Source organism: Cygnus olor, chromosome 22 (genome assembly GCF_009769625.2).
Source record: "Cygnus olor isolate bCygOlo1 chromosome 22, bCygOlo1.pri.v2, whole genome shotgun sequence".
Taxonomy (NCBI): domain Eukaryota; kingdom Metazoa; phylum Chordata; class Aves; order Anseriformes; family Anatidae; genus Cygnus; species Cygnus olor.
Window position 1 is genome coordinate 5,747,193 of NC_049190.1, and position 26,028 is coordinate 5,773,220.

Sequence of the window (26,028 nt, forward strand, 5' to 3'; positions counted from 1 at the left end):
GGGCCGAAGGGGTTAACGCTAGGAGAGTAACAGGCTGGAGTTGACACTTGGAGGCAGGCGGGGCTCCCGGCGCCTGATTGGCCTCAAACCCCATCCAAAAGTGCTTTTTTTTTTTTTTTTTCTGCTTCTTCTTCTTTTTTTTTTTTTTTTTTTTTTTCTCTCTTTCACTTCTCCTCCTCCCCCAGCCTCTGGCTGGCAGGGGAGGGGAGCGGGGAACAGCGAGAGATCAAAAATAAACCTCTTATGTCAAAGCCGGGGGGAGAAAGTATAAATACAGCGGGCTCCGCAGCCGGCGCGGAGCAGCCGTCGCGGGGCCGGGCAGCGGGAGCCCGGCGGGGCCGGGCCATGGGGCGGCGGGCGCTGCTGGCCGGCCGGGCCCCGCTCCACCTGCTGCTGCTGTGCCACGCCTGGGCGCTGCCTCCGCCGCCCCGCGAGGCTCAGCCTCCGCCGGCCCGGGAGGCTCAGCCGGTGCTGCCCGCCCGCCTGCCCGCCCCGTCGGGGCAGCTGGCGCTGCGGCTGGCCGCCTTCGGGCGCGCCGTCGTGCTTCGCCTCCGGCCCGACGCCTCCTTCCTCGCCCCTCGCCTCCGCCTGCAGCGTTTGGGAGGAGGCCGGAGGCCGCCGGGCCGGGCCTCGCCCCGCCGGGGCTGCTTCTACGCGGGCACCGTCGAGGGGCGCCCCGATGCCCCCGCCGCGCTCAGCCGCTGCGGGCCGCCCGCCGGGCTCCGCGCCGCCTTCCTGCTCGACGGGGCGGCCTACGAGCTGCTGCCGCTCGGGACGCCCGCTCCCGGCCCTCCCTGGCGCCGCTTGCACCGCCTCCAGCGCCGCGCCGCCCCGACGGCCGCCCCGACGGCGGCCCGGCCCCGGCCCCCGGCAGCCGCCGGCCCCGCGGAGCCGCTCCGGAGGCCCCGGCGCTTCGTCTCCGAGGCGCGCTACGTGGAGACGCTGCTGGTGGCCGACGCCTCCATGGTGCGCTTCTACGGGGAGGACGTGGAGGTAAGGGCTGGAGCTGGCCCCCGTCCCCATCCCCGTCCCCATCCCCGTCCCCATCCCCGTCCCCGTCCCCGTCCCCATCCCCGTCCCCATCCCCATCCCCGTCCCCCCTGCTGCCTCTGTCCCTTCCTTTCTCCATCCCCGCCACTTCTCCGTCCCTCCTGCCCCCACCCCTCTGTGTCCTCCCCCCAGCCCCTCCTCGCTCCCCGGTGTCCCCACCCGTGCCGTGTCCCGCTCCCACCCGCCCCCCTGTAGCCCCTAAGGCACGGAGGAGCGCCCAGCACGGTGGGGAGCCCATATACCCCCCACCCAATGCTGCACCCCGGGGTCCTCGGGGGGCCTGGAGCCAGCAAGGGGTGGCCCCTTCCCACCCCGGAGCCTGGTGGGGCAGGGACAGGCAGGGACAGCCGGCGGTGGGCTGGGGACCTGCGCTCTGTCCCCACTCTTGCTTACTATGGAGGAGCCAAAAGTCACTGGGCAAAGGCTGCAGGGGGCTCAGTTGGTGTTGGGGACCCTTTCCAGAGCCGGCACCCACCCCATATATCTGCCTAGGCTGTGTGCTGCAGTGTCCCTTGTGTCCGGTGTCCCCATCCCTCTCTGTAAGGACAGAGCCATGCTGCAAAGGGCCAGGCAGCAAACAGCACAGTAACTGCCCCGCTCCCGAGCCACCTGTTAGCAGCCCAGCAGATGCACTGCGCTGCCCTTTCCCCACGCCGCCGCTGCCAGAAACATTCCTTGCGTGGATGCGCTGCCCCTGGCCAGGCACCGCGGAGACCCCCGCAGCGGGACGGGGTGGGGACATGACCCCCTGGTGCCGGGGAGCTCGAGCCCAGGAAACGCCAGTGCAACTGCAAATGTGATAAGGACAGGGCTAATCCCTCGGGTCTGGTGTGCACTTCTCATCGCGGAGGGGCTCTCGGCAGCACCAGTCGCTGATTTTGGGGACCTCCTCCCAGTGCCTCAGTTTCCCCAGCTCTTGCATGGGGGAATCTCCCCAGCGTTGTCCTGTGCCGTGCCCCGCTTCCCTGCACGTGCTGCCCTGCTCCTGGCAGGGAAGGCTTGTTTGGGTCCCCGGATCCAAATCCAGGCTGGCACGGTCTGAAATCCCTGGGGCTTTGCAAGTGACAGGCGTGCACCGAAAGTGCTCGTCCTCTGCTGTGGCTGGCGGGGTACAGGGCTGGTGGAGGAGCCCTTGGAGCTTGGTATGGGTGCCTGAAACCTGTGTGGCTTTGCCACTTCTGCCCGCTTTGTCCTTTTTTCTGTCGGCTTCGTCCAGCTTCCCCACTCCTAATAAAGCAGTGATTTAATTCCAGCCCTGCTCAGGCAGTGCCTGACCTTGAGAAATGCTGAGCCCCGGTGCTCCAGCTGATTTCAGCTGTTGTTCCGGGTGTTCAGCATCACTCAGGCTTCGCCCTTTGCTTGCTTTTGCTCGCGTAGCCCCGAGCAGGGCTGGCAGGAGCTCCAGAGGGCTCAGTCCCCAGATAGCAGGGGATCAAGGAGCAATGGGTGCTGCACTTGGAGACAGCCCCCCAGAGCTTTCAGCAGGCAGAACAGTTTTGCAGTGGAGCAACCCAAACCTTTAAGCAACAGGCAAATAAATGGTAGTGCAAATGACTCTTCCAGTAGTGTGAAAGCAGTCCCAGATTCCCCCAAAGGACAGGAAAAATAGCATTTTGCATCTTCCTTCTGCAGCCAGGTGGGCACAGGAAGATTTTAAAGCGGCACCCAGGGGTCTGCAACCTGCTACAGCTAAGCTGATAGATTTTGGGGTGGGAATCCTGATAATGCCCAGCTTGAGACAGAGAAAAAATAACACCCCTGTGGGGACATCAGTGCCGTGGCAGCTCTTGAAGGTCTTGAAGGCAGAAGGCTGCTGAGCTGCAAGGGGCTGAAATGCTGGAACTGTGCCCTGGCTTTGCTGGGAGAGCCCTGGAGCATGAGCGATGCTGCAGGGCAGATGCATGGCAGCTCCCCCCTTAATTACCTTAATAATTATTTTCCAGTCTGCTCGGCTCCTATTTTACTGTCTCCTCTTTGTCCCGAAGAGGAGTATCTTTGCAGCATCTCTCAGGGTGTTTCCTGATGGAAAGGAAGCTTTTAGAGATCTCACTTAGGATGAACAGGGCAATAACGTTTAAGTACTTGGGAGAAAACTTCAGCCAGCTCTTGTGGCAGCTTCTGCACTTAGAGCGTTTTCCCCTCCAAGCGTAGCAGTAAAAAGCAGCCAACAAACACCTGCTCTATTTCTGTCTTTTGATCTCAGCAACACAAATACAGGGAGAAACTCCCAACTCGGAGACCAAATAGCCTGCTTGCTTCTCCCTAAGGACCTAGGTTTTGGGAGCCAAAAAAGTGATGGCTCCCTTGTGCCAGTGGGCTCTCACAAGGAGATGCCCGGGCAGCTGCAACGTTGAGTCAGAAGAAGCCATATTTACATAGTGACTTTTCTTCCCGTAACCACACTTTAATTACTAAATATTTATTGAAGGCCACAAGCATTGTTTGTATTTCCAGTTACTTTCTTGCATAAGCTGCAAGAGATCAAGCAGAAGATAGTCACCATGAGATGCATTCAAGCATTGCAAATTATAATCAATGTCATGCTGTTATTAGGGAAATGCTATTAGTGATTTATTTTTAATCAATCTGTGCCATGGATTGAGCCATTATAATTCAGCTGTTAACCCAATTTAGATAACAAGAGCTTAATTCTGCTTCCATCAATGCTCATGTAAACCGGGAGGAAATTATGAAGTGAGAGCAAAACCAGGCCTGGGATTTGGGGATACAATCCTTCTTCTGGGTTGATGACTGCAGGAGATGGGGGGCTTGGGGGTGCATCAGCAGCAGGGCAGTGCTGGGCTCTACCACCTGTGAGCACCCAGCAGGTCGTGGAGGACTTTATGGGGTGTGAGCGGTGGTGAACAGAAAGTGCTCCCCTATATAGAGAAGGGCGCGAGGCCCCAGCATGGATGCAGAAATTATTCTTTGTGTTTTCCTGCAGAGAACCCAAGATGATTTTTGAAGGGGGGGAAGACTATGTATCCCTAGCAGAATTAAGTGGGGTTCTTGATTACGGAAAAATGAGGCAGGAGATGGTGCAGGGCTTAATTCCTCTGATGTGCTGAAGGCTGCGCACCATGCAGGCAGCACTTGGAGCGGTGCTCAGCAATGCCCAGGGTCTGTCTGCGACCCCAAAAGCAGCAGGCAGCCACAGAAACTGGCCACAACATCCCCAGCCAGTTGGCAGCAGAACGAGATCTCTGCAGTGGGATTTCTGTCCCCAGGAGACCAGAGATGAGGCGCATTTCTAAGCCTTCCTCAGCAAATGGGTTGGCTGCTGTCCGCTTTTCTTTCCCTCTTCAATGATGCAAGGAGCCTGTATCCCTTGTCTCCAAGAGCTGGCACGTGAAGGCAGTGACCAAGGACCACAGCAAAATGAGGCTGGGCTGATTAAGCCGGGATTCCTCTCCTGACTTTTGTGGTTTTTCCAGGCAGATTTATGAGGTTTTAGGAGTGCTGTTGCAATTCCTCCCCTCTAAGACCTGCCGGGTGCTGGAGTGTGTGGCCATGGGGCACTGCTGACCTGCACCCAGGCACTGCCAGGGTCCTGCTGCCACCTCTGATGCTCAGGCCAGCTGTCAGAGTGACCTGGAGGTAAAGCCAAAGCCACCCCAAGCCTCAGTTTCCCTTGTGTCCGGCTCTTAGGCTTGCTTATGATACTTTGCAGCTTGAGCCTTGGAGCTCACTTAATCCCTTGACAAAAGGAGCCAACCCCTCCTGTGCCGATCCCAAGGGATGGGATTAACAGGGATTTTTGCAAAGCAAAAGGGAACCTGCACCGATCCTGCCCTCCACCAGCACCGCCTGCGTTTCCCCAGACCTAGGTGCAAAGGGACGGAGGAGCCCCGGCACTCGGCTGCGCGGGGCAGGAGGGGCGTGCACCCCCCGAGCATCCCCTTGGCAGATGTGCTGCTCTTCTCCTCTTGCCTCCTCCTCGTAATGTTAAACAGCTGCCGAGCCTCAGCCCTGCCGCTGAGTGCTGATTATAAAGGGCTTCGGTATGAAAGGCACAGCACGAGGGGAGTCCTGTTCGGGCTGCCCCCTGCAGCCCCTCGGGGACGCGGTTCGCTCTCCGCTGGCCCATGCAGCAGTGCTGCCATGCCTCCGTATCCCTGGCCTGACAAGGGGCAGCTGCTTCTCTCGTGGGACAGCCCCAAATATCCGGCAAGGAGGGAAAAGAGGGGTGGGAGAGGAGGAAAATCAAGGGAGAAATGGGAAAGGGAGGGGGCAGCCAGGCATGGGTGAGGTGTGGCTGTCCCCCTTGCCCCCAGCTTGTCCCCCTGTTTCCCTTGGCTGCCACCACTGATTTTACAGGGCACCCAGGCAGATGTTTTGGGAGGCAGGCTGAAATGTGTTTTCACCAGTTGTTTTCAAAAGCTGGGCAGCCCTCACATCTGACCCTGTGTTTTCTTCCTTCCATCTGTCCGCTCTCCAGAAATCTCAGCGTTTTTCTTCTCTCCCCCTACAGAAATGCTGGCTTCTAGGGAGAAGGGAGGGGAGGGAAAAAAAAAAGAAAAAGCAACCTTATGAACAAACAAACAAACCTACAGCCCTAGAGCAGGCCAAGCACAGCAGTTAGGCTCCGTGGGTGTTTTTCCCCAGTGCAAGCTGGGGAGCATGTCGGGGGGAGGCGAGCCGTGCGGGGGGCTGCACCCTGCCATCCTCCTGCATTGGGTGGGACCACAACATTAGATCATCATGTGCATACCACAGCAATAGTGTCGGTCTAAGCATGGTTTATCCTCCCCCCAGGTCCCCCACCCCCCCAGGTCCACCCCCCCAAAAAAAATTATAATAATTTTAAAAAACAGTTTGGGGATCTCTGCAGCCTTCAGCTTCCAAGTGCTTCCTTTGAAGATGAACGTAAGTAGAGATTTTGCAAGAGTCTGTATCAGAAAGCGCAATCCTTCAGCATTGGCAAGTTGCAAGCAATCACTCCAGTTCTCTGTGCTCCAACTTATTTATTTTTTTCATTGCTGAGCCTCTTCGCCGCACGTACTGCTTGCCGCTGGCAGTCCCGTGACCTGTAACCACGTCAGGCAGCTGCCTGGGTAAGGGCTGCGTTTTCTCCCCCAGGATCGAGTCCCCCGTGGGTCTAGATAAATAGTTTTCTCCTTGCGAAGTGGCTGCTGTGCAGTTTGCCCGAGCAGGGTTCTTCCTCCTCCCCAGGCACAGCAGCAATGCCGGTGGTGCACGTGTGCGGCTCGCTCAGGGCTTGGGTAGGAAATGGCAATGTCAGGGCTGGAGTAGGAAATGGCAGTGCTGCGGCAGGAGGAGTAACAGAGCTGTGGCATGGGCACTTTGGGGGGAAAAATGGTTGAATTTGGTCTTCTGGGGAGCAAAATGAGCCAGGCTGTAGAGACTCTTGTGCCACCTCTGCAGTGCAGGTGGAGCAGAGAAGGGATGCTCCCGCGATCCGTGGGGGCTGGCACCTCGAGGGGCTGGTTTTCCGGCTGTATTTACCAGCTGGACAGAAATCCTGCCAAGATCTCCGAGGGCGCAGGTTGGAAATCACAGTGGCACCTTGCAAGGAGACAGAAATCAGCCCACGAGCCCAAGCGTTCCCTCCTAGGTGGCTCATCCAGCCTCTTTGCAAAGGCATGGGGAGGATGCGAGGAGCGGGATTCAGCTCATCTGCGGTCGGTCGTTGGCCTAAAGAGCAAAGTCAGCCTCTCCTGAGCCCTGGGGACCCCGTAGCTCATTTTTAGCGCCAACTCCGAGCCCTTGGCCAAAGCAAGGAGGGATGCAGGTGGGCTGCTGCTCTCCCCAGAGCAGTTGGGGTCCTGCATTGGGCCACCCGAAACCCAGTGAGCTCCTGCATGGTCCGAGGAAGGGTATAAATAGACACCAGATGGTGGAACAAGTGAATTTGACCTTTTAATCTGTGCTAAATAGCCGTTTGTTTGGTTCACTTTACGTCTTTCCAGCTCTTTCTGGCGCTTTGTAGATGGAGGGCAGGCAGGCGGATGTTTTTCAAGCCACCGCGTTCCCACTACTGAAATAGTTTCTTGGCCGAGCATAGCCCCACAGTCATATCCTAGGGTTCTGAGAGCTCCCGGGTAAAAAATACAGACTGGTGAGAAACCTGAAAGGGGATGGACAGGGACAGGGCAGGATTTGCTCCAAGGTGCTAGATGATCCCGTGATTTTTAACACCTCTTATAGTGCTTGAGCAGGAATGATGACATTAAGGTTAGCTTCTGTGTCCCAGGCATGTTTTGTGGTGCACGTATTGACCTTAAGACTATTGTAGAGAGGAAAACCTCCCCGCAGTGCAGTTGGGAAAAAGTTGCCCCTTTTTCTCGCATCGTCCCCTCAATGGCTGGCGATGCCGCATGGTTTTACACGAGCACTCTGGATGCAAAGGAAATTGGAGGCTGTGGACCTGCAAAGCATCCTTCTAGGTCCTCCCAGGGGTAATTTTAGGAAGGCTTTGTGCTATTTTTAGGTAGGTTCCCAATGGACTTCCCCATGGGATAAACAGTTCCCCCGTCCCCTGGAGCAAGTGGCTGCGCTCGCAGGGACCTCGTCTGCATTTCTGGCCTCGGCAGTGACTTCTCTGTGACATTCGCTGCGTGTTTTGGCCCGGGACATGAATCACACATGAGGGGCTCCCGCCGGCTCCGTGGGCTGGTGGTGCCATGGCGGGGCAACCCGTCTGGGGCCGGGAGAAGCCACTTTCTCTTTCCCAACACTTGCGTGTTGTGTAATAGCCGCATTTTTTTCCCCTGACTCCGGGTCTGTGAACGGGTGCCAAGCAGAAGAGGAATGTCGATGCTCCGATAAGATGTTTACATCAGCCTAAACGTTGCTGGCGCACTTGACATATGAAGTAACCGCCGGCTGTCCCAGCCGCCGAGCAGAGGATGCTGCTGGGAGAAGCCCTGGGGTGAGAGCGAGCCCCATTCACAAGCAGGGACCGCGATGGGAAGGAGCCGCACGTGGCTCAGACGCGTGGGCCAAGGCCAGAGAACACGTTCAAGGAGTAATAGTGCCGAGTGTCATGGGCAGAAAGCGTGGTTTGTGGCTGGGGGCGTCGGGTTCGGGCCCCACTGACCGGCACGGGCAGGAATTTTGCAGCAGCAGGAGGGAAATTTGCAGCAGCAGCGGCTGTGCACGCACGGCGGCCCCTGCCCCGGGGAGACGAGGGCAGGGTTAATGCCCTGGGAATATGCAGGAGCACTGGTGAGGACACGTGAGGCTTTCCCAAAGGGTCCCTGGGTGCAAAGTGTTCATGGCATGTGACAGGCGGAGGCTGGAGAAGGGGACAAGGCAATGACCACAGGGTGGGATCGTCCTGCCCATAACCTGCCGCGTCCTTCCCACTGGCACAAGGTGCACAGCACCGTGTACCAGGAAGGCAGCACCTCGTCCACCAGCCCAGGTGGTTGCATGACTCCATAGGGACATGGTAGGCTTCATAAACGGGTCTGATTTCTCATTTCCTAGCAAAACCCACAGTTGCCCCGAGCAGATGCGAGGTACACCACACACCCCTGTGGATGAGGTTTCACCAAGGCTTTTCCCATCCCTCTCCCTCCCTGCAGAACCACGTCCTGACCCTGATGTCCATGGCAGCCCGCATCTACAAGCACCCCAGCCTGAAGAACGCCATCAACCTGGTGGTGGTGAAGGTGCTGGTGGTGGACGACGAGGCGGCGGGGCCAGAGGTGTCCGACAACGGCGGCCTCACCCTGCGCAACTTCTGCAGCTGGCAGCAGCAGTTCAATCCCCTGAGCGACCGGCACCCCGAGCACTACGACACCGCCATCCTGCTCACCAGACAGGTCTGCAGGGACCCCTGGCATGGGCTGGGGGGAGATGAGGCATCGAGGTGGCCCTGGAGGGAAAGGAGAGCACGGGATAGAGCTGCCGGTGGGGATGAGCCGAGCAGATTGTGGGTTGGTGCTTTCTGGGTGCCAAGTTTTGGGTTTCCCCGTCCTCACCCTCTTGGTGCTGCCTTCTGACAGGATTTCTGCGGGCACCAGAGCTGCGACACGCTGGGGGTGGCGGATATCGGCACCATGTGCGACCGCAACAAAAGCTGCTCGGTGATCGAGGACGAGGGCCTGCAGGCAGCCTACACCCTGGCTCATGAACTGGGTAATGCACGGCCTCTGGTGTTTTTGCTGTTTTGTTTTTTGTGTGTGTTTTATATTTTTTTCAGCCCAGCACTGGCATCTCCACTCTGGGTACCAGCTGCAAAGCCTGTCGTGGTACTGGGGGGGGCTTCAGGCACCAGCAGGGGCTGGTTTATGTGAGCAAACATATTTACAAGTGCCAGAGCTGGTAGAAATGGGTGCCTTATTCTGGTGTAACTAAGCTGTGATGAGCTATGGCATGGGACCAGGAGCTTCTCACCCTTGTTTTGCTCCTAGAGATCTGCTAATTTGGGTTGTTTTCCCCAACATCTCATGCATCATTGCATTACAGCAAGCAAGCATTTTGTTTATTGCTTTGGATTTATGGAAGCAAATAGCATTTGCAGCTGTAGGAAATGGCAGGTAACTCACAGAGACACTCGCTGCTCCCCAGGCCACGTGCTCAGCATGCCCCACGACGACTCCAAGACCTGTGAGCGGCTCTTCGGGCCCCTCGGCAAGCACCACATGATGGCCCCGCTTTTTGTCCACCTGAACAAGAGCCAGCCGTGGTCACCTTGCAGCGCCATGTACCTCACCGAGTTCCTGGACGGCGGGCACGGTAAGGCTCGGCAGCGGTTTCCTTGATTGCTCAGGCTCTTTGCAAGCCCTGGAGAGGTTCGTGGGGTGGAGGGCACTCAATCAGACCACAGGCTGAAGCTCTGGTCACCTTCTTGGTGCCACCCATGGTGTCAGGATGTCAGCTTAACGCTTGCACCTCCTTGCTGCTTCCAGGCGACTGCCTGCTCGATGCCCCGGCCAAAGCCCTCTCCCTGCCTGCCGAGCTGCCTGGCCGAGGGGCCCTCTACAGCCTGGACCAGCAGTGCCAGCAGATCTTCGGCAAGGACTTCCAGCACTGCCCCAACACCACGGAGGAGGACATCTGTGCCCAGCTGTGGTGCAGGATGGGCACCGGGGAGCCGCTGTGCCACACCAAGAACGGCAGCCTGCCCTGGGCCGACGGTACCCCCTGCAAGGGCAGTGGGCTCTGCTGGGATGGTGCCTGCCTGCCCCAGGACGCGCTCCAGCCCCAGGTACCGGCACAGCTCAGGGGGACGTGGGGCTGCCAGGCTGGGACGTGGATTTCTGGGGTTCCCAAACCCCCGTCCCACAGTCTCCGGGATCATATTGGGGTTTGCTGGGTTTATATTCTGGATATTTCCTCCAACAGCACTGTGCTTTTTGCTGATTTGTGTTAGATGCGCACTGCTGCGCGTTCACCAGGCTGGTCCTAACCAGAGCGAGCAGCCAGCAGCTCTGCAATTAACTCTGATTAAACTGATGTATTTATTTTTTTTCCGGGGGTTATTAGCAGCGATTTCTGAGCCAGCCAACAAAGCGAAAACTTCCAGCATGCAAACTCGTGGAAGCCGGCAGCGACTTCACGCAAAGCATGTGCTTAAGTGCTTTGCTGGACCAGGGCCCCGCTTAGCAGCACGGGGAGAGGAGCTGGGGGCGGACGAGGGGAATTTTTGTGCCTCTTCCACCCTCTCAGCTCCCTGTGGCCTCTTGCAGCCGGCAGTGGATGGTGACTGGGGCCCGTGGAGCCCCTGGGGCGCCTGCTCGCGGACGTGCGGCGGCGGCGTGCAGTTCTCCCACCGCCACTGCGACCGGCCCCGGCCCCAGCACGGCGGCAGGTACTGCGAGGGGCAGCGCACCCGCTACCAGTCGTGTCACACCGACGAGTGCCCGCAGGATGGTAAGCCACTCATCTGCTCATCCACTCCCCTCTCTGTTTCTCCAGCATCCTGTGATTGCTCTGCAGTCCGTCGGAGGCAGTTTTGGGCAAAAGCCGTCTGCTGGGGGCTGTGATCCCTCCGGTCGGGTGGGAGGCATGCAGCGTCCCTCCTCCATGTGCTCCCTGCGTGCTCCCCCCATCCTCGGGTCTCTCCTGTGTCTCCGCGATGGCAGAGGAGGATAATGGTTCCTGCCTCCCAGCCCGGGGCTTTGGGGTCACATTTTTGCCTTTCCTTCCAGGCAAGAGCTTTCGTGAGCAGCAGTGCGAGAAGTACAACAGCTACAACTTCACCGACCTGGACGGGAACCGACTGGAGTGGGTCCCCAAGTACGCCGGGGTGTCCCCCCGGGACCGCTGCAAGCTCTTTTGCCGAGCCAGGGGGAGGAGTGAATTTAAAGTCTTTGAGGCCAAAGTAAGGTGTCTCGTGATGGCGATTCCTAACACCCATCCCTACCCTGAGTCAGAGCAAGTCCCTGCAGGCAGCCGTGCCCTGACTGCTCCTCCTCGCCCTCTCCTCCCCAGGTGATCGACGGGACGCTGTGTGGTCCGGAGACCCTCTCCATCTGCGTGCACGGGCAGTGCATCAAGGCCGGCTGCGATCACGTCGTCGGGTCCTCCAAGAAGCTGGACAAATGCGGGGTGTGCGGCGGCAACGGCTCGACTTGCAGGAAAATATCTGGCTCGCTCAACAGATCCAAGTAAGGCTCAGGGGAGAGCGGGTCCGCAGAGAGGGGCTGGGGGAGAAGAGCAGCGCCAGGCTGTCGGAAGGGAGCAGAGACGCATTTGTTCCTCTCGAGGCTGCGACTGGAAAAGCTGCTCTCGCTCTGCAGAGCTCCTGACCCAGCAACATCTGGCCGGGGAGCTTTGCTCGCTCCGTCCCTCGCAGCCAGCCCCGGAGCGCTGGGCAGATGTTCACAAAAGCCCAGCGTCTGCGTAAGCGCTTCCTACGCTTGCCACAGAGGAAACGAGACCAGGCCCGGGCTTATCAAAGAGCAGAGGCAGCGCTTCCACAGCCGGGCTCCTGCCTGGCTCCCCTGCCCCTACCCCTGGTCCCCACCCCTGGTTCTGGGGTGTCTCTGCATGGAACAGGGGGTGCTGTGCAGGACTTGGCTTACGGTGCTGGCTCTGGAAGCTGCCGTGATGCAGAAGGGTAAATTGGATATTTGGGGCTTTGTGTGTTTTGCTCTCAAGCAGCAAAACCAGAGTGGGCCTGTTTCTGCTTCTCACTGCTGGGAAACAGCGTGATGTTTAGGAAATCATTCCCCTTCCTTCCATTCTGTTGCTGGACCGGGAATATTGGGAATCCTCCAAAGCTATGTAAAGACGTTTTGCTTTCTGCACCCAAAGCATTGCATCCAGCTGTGGACTGCGTCTGCGGACTCAAAGAGCCACCGGGGTTTGCAGCCCTGCAGATGCAGGCTGAGCTCATCCCCAGACTCCAGGGCTTCGCTGCCTTTACTCTGTGGCAGGGTTCTGCAGGGGGAGCTTATCTCCTAAAACCATAGCTGGTGCTGACACCCCATATGAGAATAAAGCCGTCGCCCTGAGGAGTTTACAATAGGAATTGTTCCGCAGTGCAGGGAGCCTGTTTGAGGCACATTTTGAGGGCTGATTCAGGATATAAATAGCTCAGCTTCTCCCTGGCTTGGGGTGAGGTTTGGTCCCAGGACGTGGGCTTTGAGGCAGCTGCTTCCCTCGCCCAAGATGCTTTGTCAGGAGCCGGAGTTAATGTGTCCCACGGAGGCTTTGCTGAACAGATAGCAACAAAAGCCCAGTACATCCCATTCCATGTGGCGAGGTGACTCACGCAGTCAAATTAGATTTCCTAAATGGTTTCCTTCCAGGGAGCCAGATGAATGGAGCTTCCATTCTCCTATGAATTGTTTGTGGTTGACTAAGGAGAGATTAGCGTGGTAGCTACGGCCAAGAAGAGATCCCATTAAGATCAGGGTTATGGAGGCCAGGGCGACTGAGAGCAGGGTTTGACCCAAAAGCTTTGCTCCAAAATACTCCAACCGTAATTACCGACCGCAGCATCAACCTGGGGAATGCACACGAGACCGCTGCCGGCCCCGTGGCACGGGGCGGCACTTTTGGCATGGCTGCCAGTCGGCATTACAGCACTGCAGGCGCTAGCGCGGGTATTTTTTGCTGCCCCAGTTCTTGCTGCCTTCTAGAAAAGGCTTTCCAGTTCACACCAAGCCATCTGCAGCCTGCGATGGCTGTGCTGGTAACTGTTTGGCTCCTGATCTGTTTTTGGCAGCGACATCTGGCCCCCGGACCCACCCTGTGATGCGCCCACCTCTCCCCTGCCCCACTGTGCCTTCAGCAGCGACAAAGTCACCAGGCACATCTGGGCTTTTGGTGCCAAATGCTGCGGCCGTTTCAAACAAAAGAGAGTGCGGGCAACATGAAAGTAACCGGAATTTCCTCCTGAGGATGATCACTGTGATAATTCCTTTGATTGCGTTGCTCGTTTTTGCATGTAATTTAGGGATTTCTTCCAGCCTGGTGCACATCTGGCACAGCCGCAGTGCTCTGGGATACTGAGAAACAGCTTCAGAACCGTGATCCCTCTTGGAAAATGTTATCCCCTGCACGGGCCTCCTCTCAACAGGCCAAGAAAATAACCGCGTCCCTTTGCCCCACGCAGGTACGGCTACAACGACATCGTCACCATCCCCGCCGGGGCCACCAACATCGACATCAAGCAGCGCAGCCACCGCGGGGTCCGTCACGACGGGAACTACCTGGCCCTGAGGACCCTGGAGGGCAAGTACCTGCTGAACGGTGACTTTGCCATCTCGGCCATGGAGCAGGACATCCTCGTTAAGGGGACCATCCTGAAGTACAGCGGCTCCATGACGACCTTGGAGAGGCTGCAGAGCTTCCGGCAGCTCCCCGAGCCGCTGACCGTCCAGCTGCTGACCATCGCCAGCGAGGTCTTCCCACCCAAGGTCAAGTACACCTTCTTCATCCCCAAGGATGTCCCCTTCAGCAAGCAGAAGGGCAAAGAGAAGAAATCGGCCAACATCATCCGCCCGATGCTCACCTCCCAGTGGGTCCTGGGCGACTGGTCCGAGTGCTCCAAGACCTGTGGCTCGGGCTGGCAGAGGCGGACGGTGGACTGCCGGGACGTTGAGGGCCAACCTTCCTCCACCTGCGACCGAGCCCTCAAGCCTGAGGACATCAAGCCCTGCGGCGACGTCCCCTGCCCGCTCTGGCGCCTGGGCCCTTGGTCCCCCTGCTCACAGACGTGCGGCGAGGGCGTGCGGACGCGCAACGCCTCCTGCATCCACTACACCGGCACCATCATCGCCCCGGAGAAATGCGGCTCCCCGGGGCCACCGCCGGCCACCGCCGCCTGCCTGCTGCGGCAGTGCTGAGTGGGGACGGGACGGGATGGGGCGATGCTCCTGACCCCCGGGGATGGGGACACAGATGCCCTCAAGGACGATAGCCACTGGTACCCCCATAGTTCATCCCCCCCCATCAGCATCTACCTCAGAGGGGGGAATAACGGCAGCAAAAAGAGGAGGAATTGCTTCTTTTTTCCTTTCTGGCTGGCTGGGGCTGTGGGTTGAGGAGGGCTGGGGTGGGTGGTGCTGGTCTAGGATGTGATAAATTTGGGGTTTCTTTCCAAAAGCGCTGCTGCGCGGGACGGGTCGGGTCGGGTCGCTGTCCCCGCCATGCAGCAGTGTGGGTGTCTGAGCACAAGGAGCGTTTTATCAGCTGTGGTTTCAGCTGGAGATAACTCCCTCGTTTGGCTGGAAGAGGGAATGAGCTGAGGGCTGGGCTAATCAGTTGTGGCAGCTTCTGCTGGATTTATCATCCAGGCGGTGACAAACCTCTGCCTCCAAACATCCCCAGCACCCGCCGTTGTTCCCTGAGCCGCAGCCCCACCAGGAATTCTTGTCTCGACGCCTCCATTTCCCCAGCTCTAAAACCAAGGCTTAATTACACCCGATCCCACTTGCAGGGTTGCCACAAGGATTAATTAAAGCTTCTGCAGTGCTCTGGCTGTGAAATGCCTATTGCTGTACCCCATTCCCCTCTGGAAGGGCCACTTGGCTGTGCCACCATCCCCTCTCTTGTCTTCCTTGGCTCTGTGCGCTGCATGCTCACTTTATCAGCTGTGCTTTTAGTTGCAAAGATAAGCATCTGGCTTGCAGCAGGACCGAGCTGAGGGCATGCGTTAGGTGGGAGGCCAGGCTATGAGATCGTCACGCTTCCTGCCGGATTTATCACCTCCAACACTGCAACCCCCCCTTCCCAAACATCCCCAGGACCCGCAGGTGCCGAGTGAGACCCAGCCTCTCCCACCCCACCGCAGCGACCGGTGCCACTGCTCAACCCTGATTTCCCAAGCCTGGGGTGCGTGAGGATGCTCAGATCCAGCGTTTGGCTCCAGCCCCGCTTAATTTGGGACTGGAAGGTCTAAAACGGAGCCTCGCAGGGCTGGAGCTCCTCCTGCCCAGCAGGGACCGGCTGGGCCCCCTCTCCCAGCCCGGACGCTGTCTGGCCGCGGCGCAGATGCTGCTCACTCGCTGAACTTTCCCCTTTTGAAGCAGTCGCCTCTCGCTGGACATGTGTTGGCAGCAGCCGCTGCCTTGGGAGCTGGGCTGGAATCTGCAAATGTTTTGTCATGGACATCGTGCCGTGAGTGGATGTCTCAGCGTCCAGAGGCTCCTCTCTGTGTGCCCCTTGCTGCTTCCCTGCGGATGGCCAGGCATGCGTCTCCCCCCTTGAATTCCCAGGGGGAATGGCCTCTCCTGTCTGCCTTTTTCCCATGGCAGAGGGGAGTGGGAGAAAAGGGCTGGAAACCCCAACCTGGATTGAGGAGAGCAGCACGTCCCCACTGCAAAAACACCCGGCTTTGCTCCTGCTGGCTGGCAGCAGCAGAAGGACTTGGATTCGCTACATCTGTCTTTCCCCATCTGCAAAACGAAGCGGCCTCGTGGAGCTGCTTTTTGTCCAGGAGCTGCTCTGAGCACGGGAAACACTGCTGCAAAACGAGAGGGCGCTTCTGCAAGAAGGGCTGGGGGGTGATAAGATATTTTCACCAGCTTGGAGGTGACCAAATGGCAGGTCCACCTTGAAAACCATGCCTTTGGGAGAAATTCTTTCTGCCCCCTTTCCAAGCAGACAGCCTGCCTTGTCTGCGAGGAGGCTCCGGTGTTATTCGTGGTGTGGAGATGTGACGCTGTGCTGAAGCTCTGCGGTAGCAGGGAGAGGGCTGAGGATTTTGTAGTCGACGTGGACCTCTGGGTTTGGAGCAGGGGGTTCATCTCTAAGCTGGCGTGAAACCCTTCCTGGTGCTGTGCCCACCGCGCAGGATGGGACCGGGGCCAGAAGCCCATCCCCTAACCTAGGTTTGAAGAGCAGGGACGTTCACCCCTTCGGTGGCTGACCCCTTTCAAAGCCAAGGGGCGTATAACCAGGGAGCAGAGGGCTGAGGGTTTTGGCTTGGCTCTTTTTTAGAAAAGAAAAAACAAAGGCCAGCTGCAGAGTTTGGATGCAGAGCTGCTTGGGCTGCAGTTCAGACCTACCTTCGGGCAATGTTCTCTGTCTGCTAATTAATCTCCAGGAATTTAAGGCCTCTCGCTCTAACAAATAGCTGGATGCTAAAGTCATGTAGCCTTGCTGGGTTATTTTCTTTTCCCCTTTGCATCTGAGAGGGTTTCAGCTCAAAGGCGAGCATGTGTTTCCTCTCCAGCATTGTAACCAGCATCCATTTAGGATGGGTCAGAAATTTCAGCCTGAGACGGTGCCAAGGAAAACGTCCATATTTATCAGCCCTGCACAGGAGTCTTGCACGCCAAGGGCCTCTTCCAGTTTCTCATATGAGCTGTGCAGCATCTTAGCCAGAGCTTCCCCTATGCAAAAAACCCTCCCTGCTGCAGGCAAATCCCGCACTGTGCCCTTTTTCCCCTGGCACCTCCCCGGGATGTCAAAGGAGCAACCGCAGCTGAAGGTGCACATCTGTGCAAGGGCAGGAGGCTCCTTGCAGAAAATGCACCCGGTTTTGATCTTTCCCTTGCTTTTCCAGCCAGGATGCTGATAGGGCCCTGCCTGGGGCTGGGGTGCGGGGTCTGGGTGAGGTGTGGGGTCTGGCACGTGCTGTTCCCGTCCTGCCTTCCCGTAGAAACACGTAGCCTTTACGCTGATTAAGTCAAAGAGGTTATATATTAGGATATATATGTGTATATATATGTTTCCCTTCAGTGAAGGATTGTAGCAACGTACTGAGCCTCTCGTGTTAGGTATTTATTATAAATTTTTTGTTTTGTACAGTAGCTGTCTGGAAATGAGAAGAAAAAAGGGGAAAAAAAAAAAAGACTGTCTGTGTTTTATCATGCTGCTCCCACATCCCCGCTCCGAAACCCGCAGCGGTGCCAGAGAGGGGAGGTCTCGCTCCGCGTGCGGCCCCCGTGTTACACAGCTGGGGGCTCGCTCCCCCGGGGTGCGCAAATCAGGGCGAGCTTTGCAAGCGGAACAAATCCGACAGAAGTGAGCTCGGGACTTCGGTTGCAAGGGGAAAAAAAAATACTGTTGTCTGATTTTATCTTTTTTTCTTTGTTTTTGACCTTGAGAACAAGTATGTTTGTGACTCTGCCTTTACCTCTTCAATAAAGGATTTCCTGCCAATCACCTTTTTGTATTTTTTTTTTAATGCTTTTCGCAGGATGTTTTCTGTCTCTGTCCCAAAAGCAATATTTAAATCTCCCTTTCCAGTAGCTTATTCTGTTTTAAATAAACAGTTAATTCAGCTCTAAGATGCTGAACCAAAACATCATGTGACGGAGCTGACAAAACCCAGGGAGCAAGAACGCTTCCCCAGAAGTTTGAATCGTCCTCTGTTTTGCAGCCTGCTATGAGCAGCCACCTCCTCTCTGCGCTTATGTACACGCAGCCAATTCTGCTGCTTACCGGGAGGAAACAGAGCCTCGGGCTAAAACAGGAGGGTTGCTGGCTCCTTCCCTTTTTATATTGCAGTGAGACCTCGGCGCTGTTCCTCTATGTGCAGTGCTGTCCTCTGAAACGCAGGGTTGCTGAAACCTGGCACGTGGCGGCGCAGACCTTCCAGCTATTTTGTCGGACTGTGTGGGCAGCGATATCTGGCCCTGGGCAGTGTCACTGCAGCCCTGGGCACAGGACGCGTGACACCCTATTTATAACCCTGTGGGACACTCACTTCAGGTGCCTTCCCTTGGCCCCCGTACAGCCGGGTCCCGTTTTCCAGCTCCTGCCCCGTCTCGTCCCCCACCTTTTTGTCTTGTTGCCATCGTTGGCTTCGAGTCAAATAATTGGGATTTCCAATGCCAAAGGCTTCAGAATATTAACGGGTAGGAAAAAGCCCCTAATTAATCATAGCCGAGCATCGTTACAATTTGGGTGTTACGAAGTTAAAAAGGAATGGGGGCATCAGAAAATAAAACTTACTGGAGCTTCCCAGTCACCGTGCCCATGATGGCACCCCAAAAAGAGTGGGGACTGGTGGGCAGAAACATGCTTCTGTGGCCTTACTGGGGGAAATGATTAGGGTCAGCCCAGCTGTTGCTGCTCCACCCCAAATCCAGCAGCATTTTGGGCACGGTGCAGCCCCCACTGGCTTCATCCACGTGGATGCAGGGCACTTCGCTTGCGTGCAGCACCCTGCCATGTCGTGCTGGAGGAGTATGGCACAAAAGAGCTGTTTGGGCAGCAGGAGAGGGGAGTTTCTGAATAGGATCGTGATTGATGGAGAAACACAGCCCAGCTGTCAAGGGGGTGATAGAAGCCAGGCTCTGGCATCCCTGACGTCTTTAAAACCGGCGTCGCTCAGAGGATGCAGGATGGGAAGGGGGTTCTGTGCCACAGGCACAGACATCACAAGTACCTGCTGAAAGGGTGTTTGCTCATGTTCCTGAACCTCGTCCCTGCAAGGGCTGGGTTCCCCAACCCGAATTACTCCCGGATAGCTGCTCCCTGCGTGCTCTTATGCTCATGCTGATCCTTGGTTTCCTTTTTCCTTTTGCTTTCCTCTCTCCCCAGTTTAAACCTCTCCTTCCCCTGTTAGCAGGCAGGAGCTGCACGCTCTTTCAGCCTTGTTTTGCTGAATTTAGCCAGCCAGGCTCATGGCACGAAGTGCCCTCCTCATGCCCCAGGAGGCTCCGCGCGGGGCTGGATTTATTGTCCCTGGGCAGAAGCAGCCACCGTGTCCCAGCAAGGTCACGCCAGCACCTGGTGCTCCAGCCATGAATCCTTCCTCACTTCTGACGGAAACATCTTTCCTGGCGTGTCCTAGGACCGTTACGTCTGGTTTAGGCCGTTATTTCCAGCTCAGCTGACATATCCTGGTCTTTCAGCCCCTCTGCTCTTCTAGATCTCTTTCTCCATGCGGATGCCTGATAAATTCATACTCAGTCGCCCAAGCAAGCTGCCTGAATCCCAAAGGTGCTGGCTGACAGCATTTCAGAGGGGCTGCTGCAATTCAGCACACCTCGAAGACAGGATCCCGGGTCCAGAGAGGACAAAACCCCCAAACCCTGCCCCAATGCCCCCACAGCTGCAGCCCTTGGCACCACGTCCCCTCCTCCCCATCCTGCTCCGCAGCGCTCGCCCAGGCTCAGCTCATTTCCAGGCTCTTCCCCTGACCTCCCGCTGTTTTCCTTTCGGGTGCCAGCTCCGGGCCTGATCCTGCACGACAAGGACAGCTGAGGCCTTGAGGCTGGCGCAGCCAAACCCCGCAGGGGGCTCGCAGCTGGCCCCTGATGACAGAGCTACCTTCCCTGCAGCCGCCGGCAGCCTCGAGCGCATCGCCTCCTTCACAGGATGAGCCCCAAAGCTGCACTTGCACAAAAGGAGGGGGCACCGGGAGAAAACTGGGGGTTATCAAAGTGCTCGGCAGGGTTTGGGTGGTTAACTGAGCCCCAGGGTGCGCAGCAGGCAGGAGCAAGGAGGGGACGGTTCCTGCACACTGGTGCCAAGCAAGGACAAGGCAGCGGTTCCTTGAGGGTGGGAGCAATGCAAGGAAGCTGCGCAGGGCGCTGGGAAGGTGTCGTTTGGTTTCTGTGCTACAGGGAGCATCCTGCATGGAGCAGAAAAGCAGACTCATAAGAGCACGGGATCTGCTCCTAGGGCTGCTGAAGCAAAGGGAGAAGTCACCTACAGGCTGCAGCAAGGGGGTGAAACAACCCTGAGCCAGGGATCACCCGTTCTGGGAGCTTGCAGGCGGTGAGCAAGCCAGGAGGGGAAAGATTCAAGGATCCAAGCAAGAGACCAGCCCCCAGGGAGCGGCTGAGCATCTTTAAGCTCATCTCCAATTTATCCTGCATCAGTGCCCTCTGCATCCTGGTCGGGGCAGGGAAGCCATGTGGCCAACAGCAAGTCCCACCGGGGCTTTGAGACCTCCTGGTGCAAAACAGACGGAAGCAGCGAGGAAATCTGCACGAGCTGCACCTTTTTTTTTTTTTTTTTGCAGCAGAGGCAATCAGGAGAGGCGCGAGCACGTGGGCAGCTTCCTGGTGGGACAATTCCTGTGCGTGCAGCCGGCACACCGGAGCTGGACCTGCAAACCCTGAAGGTCAAACACGTTCCCAGTCCTGGAGGTTTGGCATCAGGGAAAGCAGAGCTGCCTCAAAGGGAAGCTGTCCCGGATGGCTGAGCTGCCCTAGGGGCTGCCGGCGCTGCTGACACCGCTCTTGCTGCAGGCTTTAAGCCTCTAACGTTTTCCAAAACGCTCAGATCTCACCTGTTAAATGAGGCAAGGCATCAGGAGTTTGCATCTTGTGTACAAGCTGCAGGTGGAGGCCAGGAGCCATCACGATGCTGTCAGAGGTTTCTCTTAATTTCCCCGCTGGTGTTTGTACCTGCGGACCTGCAGCCAGCCCAGCCAAGTTACGGTCCCAAGCAATAAACGAGCTTGGGCTCGCTCTCGGTAGATGAGGAGCAGATTTACCACCGAATTACTCGGGTTTCATGTCAATGTTTTTCCATCTGTGTCAACGACTCGAGCTCACAATGTTGGAAAATGTGCTTAAGAGCAAGTTGCCTCTTACGGGAAAGCTGTGACTTTGATCTTTTACACATCTCGGAATATTTCATTTATTAAGTGTGATCCCCGGAATGGATTTCCACAGAGCCTTCATGCAGTTTTCTACAAAGGATTTGGGGTCGTAAGGATTTTGGGTAACGCTGAGGGTGCCTTTCAGCACCTTGAGCCCCACCTTCTATTGCTCGTGCATCCCAGTCGTGCTCTGGGCTGCCTTGGTCCAGCACGGAGGCAGCCCAGGATTTACTGGCAGCTGAAGCCCAAACCCACGAGCGTCCCATGCAAGGAGCCTCCAACGCTCTGCAGAGCCTGCTGACTGCCAGACCCACACGGTTCCCACACCCAATGCCCTGCTGCTAATTGGAAACCTAACGGGGCAAGCGGAGAGCACAGCCGGGATCTGGGAGGTTGCATGGGAAAAGGAGAAACGGGACGATATTAAATTTAGGTGGTCATTTTTTTGTTTGCATTTTATTTTATTTATTTTGTTTTATTTTATTTATTTTCAGTCTGGGCTGATCCGTTTGGCAGCACTGGTGCTGCTGTCACAGCTGGGTGAGCATGCACCCAAAAGTCCCCCTTGCTCACCCTCCTTGCTTTTGGTGCTTTCTGGGGGAAATCTCGCTGGGGTGACATTAGGTGTGCTGTCGTGCACTCACCCAGCCCCTGGGGCGATGCACTTTGCTCGCCGGGTGCTCAGCAATGTAAAGAATTAATTACTAAAAGAAATAAAGTCAATGCGTTGTTTCATCGCGTAGCTTTATGTCTTGGATGCACGCAGCAGGTTCAGCAGCTGTTGATTGAAGGGCGATACTTGTAGGGTTTGGTGATTTTGCTGCGGCACCGTGAGCACCACGCTGAATCTTCCCGACGCGAATTTGGGCGTTCGGAGCCGGCCCCTCACCTGCCAAGCCCACGGCTTGCTCGAGGCCAGGCTTGAAGCAAGGGCAGCGACCCACCATCACCTCCGCTGCATGAACCTGGGGCTTTGCACACAAAATTATCCCAAATCAGCGTTTCGAAGCGATGCCACAACAAGCGGCACCCGTTTCTGCAGCCAGCAAGAAAAGGCAAATCAGATCAAGCGCCTTCAGGAAACGGCATCGGCTGCATGTCCACTAAACCCGCTTGGTCTGCAGCAGTGTCACCACGAAATGCCCTCGGCTCTGCACTTTTTGGGGTAGCATTTGGAGGGACAGGGATGGTAGCCCTGATTTTTATTAATCTTTATTAAACCACAGGTAGACAGGACCAGATTCTTCCTCGCCTTGCAAATTATGTCTTATTCATCAGCTGAAAAAGGTGGCAGCAACCTGTGCACACACACGTGCAATTTGCCCAAATTGGTGCCGTTTTGCTCCTGCTTTTCACCGAAATAAATTGCAAAAGAGCAGTGCACCAGGTTTACCCTGCAGCTCCCCATGAATGCAAAGCCAGAGGAAGCAAAAGGAGAATGAAGCAGCAGAGAGCAGGATCCCAGAGCCTGCAGGGGTTCCGCTCTCCCCCTGGTTTTGCAAGAAACCAGCAAAAAAACGGTCCCAGGGTTTTCACTCTAGCACGAGGAGTTTGGCGTCGTTTTTTGTGTTTTTTTTTTTTTTTTTTTTTTTTTTTATTATTATTTATTTTTTTTATTTAGGGAGCAGCATGCCGTTTTCCAGGGGCCGCTTTTAAATATTTTACCGCTGATTAACGTTCTTGGACGGTGGCCGTTCAATCTGTTTCCTGCCTCGATTTACTGAGCACTTATTGCAATAAATAAATAAATAAATAAAGCGACCGCGGAGAAAATGGCCGCACTAATCACCTCAAATTAAACCGCGCTTACCCCAAGTTAGTGCAGATTTGGACCAAATTACAGGAGCGGATTAACTCGAGACTCGTTAACTCCCAGCTCCATTGGGGTAGATGTAAACGGGAGGATTCTGCTCCGGCGCGTGGCTGCGCTTCGTGTGCTGGAGCAGCTGCATGGGGGGCAGCTGCTGGGAACGGGGCCTGGTCCTGGGGGGTGCATGGACAGGGGTGTGCATAGTCTGGGGGTGCACACACAGGTGTCTGGTGTGCACAGTCCTTTTGGCATGGAGCTGGTCCATGTGTGCACGCACCGAGGTTTTGCGTGTGCACGGTCCTGCTCCATGCACGCACTGGGGTGTCCTGTGTGCATGATCCAGAGGGGTGCACACACCAGAGGGTCCTGTGTGCACAGTCCCAGTCTGTGCGTGCACACACTGGGGTGTCCTGTGTGCACAGTCCTGGTCCTTGCATTCACTGGCGTGCCTGGTGTGCATGGTCTGGGGGGTGCACTCACTGGGGTGTCCCATGTGCACAGTCCCAGTCTGTGCACGCACGCACTGGTGTGCCTGGGGTGCCCAGTCCCGGGGGGATGCATGCACAGGGGGTGTCCTGTGTGCACCCTGCTTTTCGTGCGTGCATGAACGTGGGTATCCGGTGTACACGGTCCCAGTCAGTGCACGCACGCACCTTGCAGTCCCGTGTGCAAGGTCCTGGTCCATGCACCCACTGAGGTGTCCCACGTGCACGACCCAGAGGGGTGCACCCCCCGGGGTGTCCCATGTGCACAGTCCCGCTCTGCGCACGCATGCAACCGGTGCGTCTGCTGCGCACGGTCCCGCTCCATGCATGCACTGGGCTGCCCTGCGTGCACCATCCAGGGGGGGTGCACACACCAGGGGGTCCCGTGTGCACAGCCCCGGTCTGTGCACGCACACACTGCGGTGTTTGGGGTGCGCGGTCCTGGGGGGGTGTGGGGTGCTTGCACCGGGGGCGTCCCGCGTGCACGTTCCCGGCTGTGCCCGCACCGGGCGCCCGCCCCCCGCTCCCCGCTCCCCGCTCCCCTCCCCGCGCCTGCGCCCTCTCCCTCCCCCCCCTCCCGTAGCCCCGCCCCCTCCCGTAGCCCCGCCCCCGGCCCCGCCCCCGGCCCCGCCCCGCGCGGAGCACTGTGGGACACAAACACGGCGCCCCGCGCCCCGCGCCCCCTCCTCCCCCTCCCTCCCTCCTCGCGCCGAGCCCGCGCGCGCCGCCGCCCCCCCCCCTCCTCGCTCCCCCCCCCCCCCCCCCCACGCCTGAGGGGGAGGCGGCGGCGGCGGCGCCTTCCTCCCGCCCCCCCCCCCCCCCCCCTCCTCCTCCTCCTCCTCCTCCTCCTCCTCCTCCTGCCGCCGCCGCCGCCGCCGCCGCCCCGCCATGGCCCAGGCGCGGTAGGGGGCGCGGCCTCCTCCCGGGCCCCGCAGGTACCGGGGGGGGGGGGGGGGAAACGGGGATGGGGGCGGGGGGGGAACGGAGGTGGTGGGGGTGGGGGGAACCAACGGGCGCCGGGGGAGGGCTTTGGCTGCTGCACCGCGGGTCCGCCCCCGGCAGCGCCCCCCCGCAGCGCCGCGTGGGGACGGGGGGGACGGGGGGGGGAGAATGAAGGGGGGGGGGGGTGCAGCGCCTGGCCTGGACCTGGCTGTGCCCCCCCCGGGCCTGACAGAGCCTCCTAGACCCCCCCAGTCCCCTCAGAGCCCCTCTGCCCCCCCCCGGTCCCCTCAGAGCCCCTCTGTCCCCCCCCAGGCCTTTCAGAGTCCCCCGTGCCCCCCCCGCCGGCCTGTGGGATCCCCTTGTGCTCCCCTTAGACCCCCCCCCGTCCCCCCCACAGGTCTGTCAGAGCCCTCCATGTCCCCCCCCCCCCAGCCCTGCCAAAGCCCCCTCCAGGCCTGTAAGACCCCCCCCCCCCCCACCACCACCACCCCGGGGCAAGCAGCAGCTGGGGAAGTTGTGCCTCCTGCCGCTGCTTTTATTTATTTATTTGTTTGTTTGTTTATTTATTTATTTCTTCCTCCCCTGTGTGTGTTTATGGAGGAAGGGGAGTCCCCAGGCTGCGAGGCAGAGCCCCCGGCCCTGTCATTGTCCCCCCCCCCCGCAGCACCCCGCTGCCCACCCACCAGGGTCTCGGTGCGGCTCTCGCCTGCCTCCCCCTCCGCGTGTCCCAGGTTATTTTGGCTGCGGCCTGCCCCACGCAAACATAAACCCCACGGGCACACAAACACCGGCACACGCGGGAGCTGGGGGGGTACGCGCCGCGCTCCCGGCTCGCCAGAGCTGTCGCCTCCTTGCCTATAGGCGTGCGCGCCCCGAGCAGGGCACCGCTGCCTTCCCAAATGCCTTTATGCTTTTTCCGTACGCAGGTTGTGCTGGGGAATGCCTTCATGCTTGACCGCCGCAGCCCGCTTAAGCGCGGGCACCCCAGGAGGCTTCTTGCTGCCTGCAGAAAGGCGCTGAGGCTTTCCACCCAAATAGGCAGGCACGTATCTCCCACCGAAGCTGAGAGACGGCTCTGCCATCTCTGCCGAGCTCGTTATACCTGCTGGTGAGGGAGGGTCTGTCTCCAGGGCCTTGTGCAACGGGCATCGCGTCGCCTGTCTGCCGAAAGCTGCTGGCACATCCCGTGTCGTGCCCGTTTGCACACGCCAGGAGAGGAATGGGCGGCATTTCGCAGGTAGCTTTCAGGGTGCAGGCGTTTCTCCTACGCGCTCCCAGGCAGCAGGTTTCCCCTGCGTGTCCTTCCATGTCTCCTGTGTCCCCGCAGACACCTGGCGGCAGCTGTTTTGGCGCCTGCCCCCGGGAGCGTGGTACCTCCTCGCTACACGTGCCAGAAGGGTCACCTCTTCTTACCCTGCGCTTCATGGCTGCCGGGGGTTTTCTTTTCCGTTTACTCTCCCAGAGGCCGCTTGGAAGCAGTCTGTGTGCTGCCCGGGTGCCTGCAGATCCCAAGCTGGAAACCACTGGTCTGAAATTCATTGGATTTCTCTTTTCCAGCCATACCTGTAATTTGGAAGTTTCCTGATCTTGTCAGCCTCCCGTTCTCATCCAGCTCAGAATCTTTCTCGCATGTTTCTAGAAGTCTCCTGCTTTCATTATTCTCCTCGCGTGACGTCCTAGGTTTGCCCTACCCACGTGGGAAATTTCTCCGCGTTCCCACCTAGGTGTTTGCCCCTGCCTTTTCTCTGTGCTTCTCCTGCCTGGCATGGCGCTTTCCCTTTTTCCTTGTTTTTTAATTTTAATTTCACTTG

At 57.9% G+C, this 26,028-nt stretch overlaps 2 protein-coding genes across 5 annotated transcripts in view; both read left to right on the plus strand.

Annotated features, from left to right (window-relative positions):
• Positions 1-312: 312 nt before the first annotated feature.
• On the plus strand, positions 313-17,580 carry ADAMTS8 (ADAM metallopeptidase with thrombospondin type 1 motif 8). Its single transcript, XM_040534624.1, has 9 exons — positions 313-993; positions 8,601-8,840; positions 9,024-9,156; positions 9,589-9,756; positions 9,930-10,228; positions 10,710-10,893; positions 11,172-11,344; positions 11,455-11,630; positions 13,586-17,580. Exons 1-9 carry the CDS (start codon positions 346-348, stop codon positions 14,316-14,318), a joined length of 2,754 nt encoding a protein of 917 aa, XP_040390558.1. The 5' UTR covers positions 313-345; the 3' UTR covers positions 14,319-17,580.
• Positions 17,581-23,898: 6,318 nt separating this feature from the next.
• Positions 23,899-26,028, plus strand: part of ZBTB44 (zinc finger and BTB domain containing 44) — a 41,838-nt gene continuing 39,708 nt past the window's right edge. For 2 of the 4 annotated variants that reach the window (XM_040534636.1, XM_040534635.1), the window contains exon 1: positions 23,905-24,210. The gene's annotated coding sequence lies outside the window, so the exon portion shown is untranslated. Of the gene's footprint in view, positions 24,211-26,028 lie in introns of all 4 variants that reach the window. The other 2 variants (XM_040534633.1, XM_040534634.1) reach the window with 2 other exon arrangements.

Coding starts and splice junctions, on each gene's coding strand:
- ADAMTS8 (XM_040534624.1), top strand. CDS start 346: ATGGGGCGGCGGGCGCTGCTGGCCGGCCGGGCCCCGCTCCACCTGCTG. Junction 9,157..9,588: donor CACCCTGGCTCATGAACTGG/GTAATGCACGGC, acceptor GCTGCTCCCCAG/GCCACGTGCTCAGCATGCCC. Junction 9,757..9,929: donor GTTCCTGGACGGCGGGCACG/GTAAGGCTCGGC, acceptor TGCTGCTTCCAG/GCGACTGCCTGCTCGATGCC.